The 7,148-nt window shown below is 34.8% G+C and overlaps 1 protein-coding gene across 1 annotated transcript in view; it reads left to right on the top strand.

Moving 5' to 3' along the window:
• The window catches only part of LOC110445316 (protein Simiate-like), a 7,952-nt gene extending 1,353 nt beyond the window's left edge, over positions 1-6,599 (top strand). Inside the window, exons 2-3 of the mRNA XM_021489859.1 lie at positions 4,540-4,585; positions 6,440-6,599. Coding sequence (XP_021345534.1) covers positions 4,540-4,585; positions 6,440-6,584 — 191 coding nt within the window. The 3' untranslated portion in view covers positions 6,585-6,599. The remainder of the gene's footprint in view (positions 1-4,539; positions 4,586-6,439) is intronic.
• Positions 6,600-7,148: the final 549 nt, after the last annotated feature.

Here is a 7,148-nt window from a genome sequence, read left to right as displayed (position 1 = left end):
GAGACTGATCGGATAAACAACATGGCCGACAGGCAGCCATCTTGGATTTTGATAGTGAAAGTTTGTTATCGCTATTTCTCGGGAAGTACGGGAGGGATCTTTCTCAAATTTTAAATGTAGGTTCCCCTTGATCCCTCGTTGTGTATGTTATATTTTGAGACTGATCATAAAAACAAAATGGATTAAAAGAAGAACTTAACAGATCTTTCTCATATTGCAATGATCGATTCTATTTCTTTCACATTAAGTACTGTACTAGTAAATATGTGAAATGACAAACTAACTTTGAATGTTGGCTTTCATACACATCAGTATTAAGTTCAGATCAAAAGTTACCTCAAGGTGCATTTACTGTTAACATGACTCGATCAAACAGATTAGAGGAAAGAAGGAAAAAGATCGAACTGAAAAAGAACTAATGAAGATGGTACAAAGGTGGGCGCCAAGATCCCTCTGGGAACTCTTGTTTTTCTTGTTTTTGGTAGGATGCTATTCCTAGTTTTGAGATTGGCAATTAACACCACTCAATCACTCGTAAGAAATATATAACAACAGTTAAATATCCTTCATTTTGAATGGTAATTTAGGGGTGCCTGAAAACAGTTTGCTAGTTTTTTTCCCACACCTATAGTAGTAATGTAAGGTAATTATAACGGGTTGTTTCGCCCCAAATACCGTTCGCCCTAAGGGTTGTTTCGCCCCAAATCCGTTCGCCCTAGGTTGTTTCGCCTTAAACAAATATTTTCTCTTTAAGTCTTAACAAACTTATCTTTCTCTTGAATCAAGATATAATTACGTGCCGGAAGATGAAGAACGAACCTGTATATACTAATATCCGGAATATACTGCATATTATCATTTTCATTTCATTACCTTAATTAAGTAATGTTGTTCTTTATAAAATGCACCTGTACATGTTTTAACATTTAAAGTGTAAAATAGTAATACTTTAACTTATACAACTTCTAACATGATATAAACAATTAAAAAGCACCCTGTACTATACCATGCTGTCTGCGTCTAACCCACGGAGTCGCACAAAATGCACAAATCATCCATAATGTAATGTTGAATTATAACAGTATTGAGAAATGCCCTATTTATGACAAGTTACCTACTCAAAATTATCTACTCAAATATGCATATTAATTTTTATTGGTCGGTACTATCAAAACTTCTCAAAATGATCTCATCCAATTAGCAAAAAACAACACGGATGGGAACAGAAATCAAGTAAAGAAAACATTGTCACATGGTGACGATTATGTGTAAGTTACACTAGACTAAATGTGTTAACACCATTAAAGACCTGTTAAAAGATTAATACACAAGTATGGTTTTAGTCTATGACCTGTATCACGACCTACCCATGCTTGGGATAAAAGAAAATTAACTTGCTTTATCTTTTATGTTACAACAGCTAAAATATATAAGACCTTATAATAATAGTTTAAAAAAAAAGTAAGTCTCAGAGAACACTAAATCAAGAGTGTGAAAATATATGGCTGAATTGCTGTCCGATGACCAATAGTTATTGCATAATTTGTTCTTCATGTATGTTATATTCGGCTGGTGATTTCATTAGTAATGAATGGTATATACAGAATATATACGTCTCGTAACAGAAACGACTTGTTACTGAAACAACCTGACACCGTGAGCGGGTCACCTGTTAAACCGCATCGCTGGAAAAGCTTGCTTGCTAGTAAGGCAGTATTTTACCCTCATATTAATAGATCAAAATATAATGAGCAATTTTTCTGGTGCGCCCTTCTGTCTGTTAGGAATGTAACACAAATAAATAATCTTGGTACATTTTTGTGTATTAATTTAATTGCCACTGCCAGGCGTGACATGTACAGCTGATAGTAATATTATTGTGTTATCTTGTATAGTACATTTATTAATTGCACAGTTTATGACAAGGAGTAAAGTACATGTTCTAATTCATATCGGCTACAACCACTGAACCACTGAAAGAAAAGATGGTTTTAGGTTATTTTTATCCCCCACTTTCACCGAAACGGGGGATATTAATTTGGATTTGTCCGTCTGTCTGTCACGCTTCATTTCCATGCAATAACTGCAACAAATGTTAAATGATTTTCTTCAAACTTAGTAACAGGGTTAAATGCCTTAAGGGCTCGGCCAAGTTTGACGACCACTTTCAGCAGACTTATTTGGCGGAGTTATGACCCCTTGACCAATGAAAAACGTCATTATCTGCCGTTTCCGTGCAATAACCGCAACAAATGTTAAATGATTTTCTTCAAACTTGGTAACAGGGTTAAATGCCTTAAGGGCTCGGCCAAGTTTGACGACCACTTTCAGCAGACTTATTTGGCGGAGTTATGACCCCTTGAGTAACAAAAAACATCATTATCTGCAGTTTCCGCTTAATAACTCTAGCAAATATTACCCAAATTCCTTCGAACTTGATAACAATGTTTGTGTTCCTCTGTCTTTCCACCCATATCGGGCACTCTTTGGTTTTCGTGTGATAATTGCTGTAGATATTGTGCAGATATTTCAACCACATCCAACTCATGCTAAATATTTACAGTTAATTAATGAGGTATAAGGGTTTTTTCTTCTTCCAGTTTCAAGCTATACATTTTGTCTCGATGACCACTTTCTAATCTTTTTAGAGCTTGATTTGATATCTTTTCGTTGTTTGGGGTTGTACAGCATATTTATAGCAGCTAATCATGATTTTATTGCAACTGATTTTTATTGAAATTAAAGGTATAAAGCTTTTTTTTCTTCCAGTTTCAAGCTATACATTATGTCTCAACAGCACGATACTCACATGTGTAAACCTAACCTCAATAATGTTTACTTACAATATGTCCTTGCAAGCGGGGGATATAAATATAATTTTTTGTTTTGTGATCCTTTATTTTAAAAGTCTAGGTCATTCGATGATCTGCCATGAATTGCTATGGTTAGTAACACACTTGAAAGGTACACAGTTTTTGGAAACTGCCATATACTTCCAGTGCTATTATGCCCGAAGTGTGCTCATATTTCCAGCATTTCTGTGTTATTTCCTAAAATGTTATGATTAAATTACCAGTGATTTTTTTTTGCTCAGTTTTACTGCCGAATACAGGCTGTTTTCCCTAGCTAAAAATGTCTTATTGCCCCAAAATGACCAAAAACTGAGGAACATATTCCTAATTTCAATACAACTAATGCTATATTTCCCCAATTCATAAAAAAACTAGCTTTTGTAAAATTTAGGTAACAAAAACACTGAATACAATCACACATGCACAACCAATTATCAATTGGATGGTGTTTTATATCATTTCATTTTAGACAAAGACTCTGCTTACAGTCAGATGTAGAAGTTTTCCCCCTTTTACTATAGTCAATATAAAATAGCACCTGTATGCATGGCCCATTATGAATTGGATGTTGTAAGGATCATTCATATAATATTTGTTTTTATTTTTCATTTTGAATTACAATTTCATTTCAGATAGGAAGTGTACATACAGATGTAGGAGTTATTTCCCTTGAACCATAGCTCTCTCTATACATAGTCAGTTGGCAGAGTGATAATGTCCCTTCCAATCAATGAACATCAACAATTTATGACAGAAAATATATGACTTTGACAGATAATATTTTTTATTATATCTAATCTTTTTAGAGCTTGATTTATTCGTAACAATATATTTTTAAATATCATGAACAACAGTCAAATATCAATTTGTAAAATCATATTAAGGATCGAGCTATCTTTCTCAAATTTTATATGTATGTTACCCTTGGTCCCCTTATTAAGAATACTCCAAATTAATTCATTCCTTATTGACTGCACTGCTAATTCTATAAGAATTATAAATGTATAGCGTTTTACATGTAATTATGCAAATCTTATGCAATAACATTTACCATAAAGCAAAACAGCATCTGACATTACGAGGTTTAAGTTAATGTACAAGTTTCCTGTTTAGAATTTCCAACATGGGACTGGATTATAGTACCTGTAAAGAAAATGATGAAAAGAAGAAGATATATGATCGTCTTTTGTGACATGATCAAGATCCTTTTATGGTGGGTGCCAAGATCCTTCTAGGATCCCATGTTTTTGACACATGCGTTAGGTAACGCAAGTGTCTAGGGGATCGCGCATACTACGAAATTTGCTTAACGTGGAACTGCATTTTCTACACATACGCCATCTATGACTATATATGGTCTTTCTGTCCACATATGGTAGCTGATATCTCCTTATATGGATTTCATTCATTCACATTTCATTCATATGCAAATGTTTTTGTCAGCGACCCCTAGCATTTTCATTCATATCGTAGTGACGCCATTTTGTGGTTCGCCAACTTATTATATCTGGTTATCGTTTGGGGTTCGGCCACATATATTTGTTTGTTTCCAGTTACATGTTTGAAATGATTATGGATGTACTAAAGTGAGTGTAACCCCTTAAGTATCGAGGATCGATGTTCCAATAGATGCTTTGTCAGTATCACATTCTTTTTGCCCATATAACCCTTTGACCTTTATCCACAGGTAAAACAGAAGACCAAGATGTGTGTGTACTGGCACATTCTAACAGGTAAGCATAATGTGTGTCACAGTAGCTCATATAACTATACTACAAAATACTGTAAAAGTCTTGTTTTCATGGTACGTTATGTTTAGCAGATTTGCAAAACTGGTCATTTTTCTCAGGTTTTATTGTTATGTAGATTTCATATCTACTAGGCATGGCATAATGCCCTACATTAAGGATGTATGCTTACAATATGTATTTTTAAAGGCAAAATTGTTTCGATGAAAATTGAGAAAATTAACACCCCACAGGAAAAAAACTTTACAGTAGCATCACAAATGCCATGTTTTGTAGTACTGTGTTAATATATATATATATGCATCGTTACGTAACTTGTCAGATTAACATAATCTTTTACTAATATTTTGTGTTAAGTTGAAAACAAGTCAACTTTGAGTGCTGACTACAGTCAAAAGCAACAAACATCTTCTTAAGTTCAATAATGCCCAGAATCATACTAATTAGACAACAGTCACCTTGAGTGAAGTGCTACAATATTTTGTCATACAAATGACCTTGACCTATACATTCAGAGTGGAAGGGGTAAAATAAGTGAAAATAATTCAAACAGCATTATATAGATGATGTTCCCTGAAGTATTATCTTATGTTTCCTCATGATCAGAAGGAACCAGAGGGTTTAGAGGCAAGGAACTTGAGAATGCTATGTAGTCCAGCAATGGGTTATGTCAAAGGTCAATTTTGAGTGCTGGGGTCAATGCTACATGTAACATATGGGCTCAAATAGTTAAGATGTTCTTCAATCTTATTAAGTCCAGTAAGGCACAGAGTCATGATATGTAGCAAGTACATGTAGGTTCTTGAAATGCCATCTGGTTTCTTCCCCTTAACCTTAACCAAATGTCAAGGTCACTGGGATCAACCATGTCAAAATTTGAAACAATATTATATATCCAAAGAATGATGAGCACTAGCGCCATGTCAATCATGCAGGTCAGAATCAGCACAATCTCATTTAGTTAAACAGCTTTGAACATCTTAAAAAGTTTGGACAATTCACAAAATCATGGTTTGGTTTGGTTTAATTTTGTTCAACATCCTATTAACAGCTAAGGTCATTTAAGGACGTGTCTCCATGTGTGTAGTGTATGCATTCTTGCGTGTACTGTGTGTATGCAGAAGACAGGATAGGTTGGTGTGCTTGCCTCTTTCCGGGAAAATAATTTCCTCATTTTGTGTAAAGTCACGAAAATTTACAGCTGTGAAAATAGCTTGATATATGAGATACAAATCACATCCAAAGGTATGGGGCATTGAACTTGAGACTGACCATGGGGAATCAGTTTTTTCTTGTTAAGGATTTGATGAGTGTAGCTTAACTTGGGTCTAGACCTAAAATGAGATAATTTAGGCATCTAAGTTTTAAATCTAGTCCACTTGTATAGTTGGTCATATTTTAACAGAATTTGGTTTGAAGCATCCGTGGGGCCAGTTACTCTTATGTGATATAACTAAAGGTTGTTTCAGTCGGCAATGTGTTCTTGTCACTGTAACCAGATGCTCTTTGTTTATATATATCTATGACAATAAAATGCAACTGTAGCATGCTATGTATATACCTATATAACTACAGGACGTATATATATGTCATGGTCACTTTTACCATGGATATATGATAAAACTGCAGCAGTATAGAACTATTCCAAAATATCTTTAGATAATTCATATTGGATTAAATCAATGATAATATTTTTTGGATGTGTAATTATTGATTATTTATCAATATGTGTTCCTTTCAGTGTTTAAAAGGGAGTTTTCAGAATTAATAAGGTTTACAGTAAATAATGTGTGGGGTTTCCTATATGCGTTTCATGGACCTTCTATTTTTTCCTTGTAGAATATGTATAGTTACCCTGGCTCCCAGTCACCCTGTTGTAGCAAAGAAAAAGAAAGTGACCTCTGTCAGCTTTGATGTCACTGGAGCCAACAGATTGGACAACAAAGTGTCTGGCAAAGGCAAAAAGGTAAAGATATTACATTAACCTCGAACAGTAGTGAATACACTACCTCACAGTCAACTTAAACAGGTTTATTTCAATTCTCTAGTACCCATAGACGTTTATACAATGTAAGGTGAGCTTAAGGTCGAGTGAGTGTATTGATAAACGGAAATAGGAAGTACATCCCTAGTTGGAAATCCAATGTTGGGAGAAAGTATCACAATTTCCGCATATTCTAATGAAATGGTCCTATAACACTCATTTTTATTGCTGACAAACTTACATAAAGCCCTATAGCTACCTGGCTTTATTAAAGGGGCTGGTCGTGGGGAAAAATACAAAATAAATGGGTTCAAATGCGTTCTCTGGCCTTCCAAAAGTTATACCACGGCAATTTGATGGTCGAGTTCTGCTTGCAATGTCTTGTTTTGACCACTGAAATCTCGGGGAACCCCGCGTAAATTTAGCGCAGATCATTTTTTTTATGTCATGTGGTTGTTTCGAAAGTGAGGCAGTGAAGATAACAACAATAGCACGCCGTCAATCAGCCATGTCGGACTCAACTAGCGGACAAGACAGCAATACTATGCGTAAATAATTGTTTTC

The sequence above is a fragment of the Mizuhopecten yessoensis genome, unplaced genomic scaffold, assembly GCF_002113885.1.
Source record: "Mizuhopecten yessoensis strain PY_sf001 unplaced genomic scaffold, ASM211388v2 scaffold2213, whole genome shotgun sequence".
NCBI lineage: Eukaryota > Metazoa > Mollusca > Bivalvia > Pectinida > Pectinidae > Mizuhopecten > Mizuhopecten yessoensis.
This window is presented reverse-complemented; position numbering and strand designations above follow the sequence as displayed.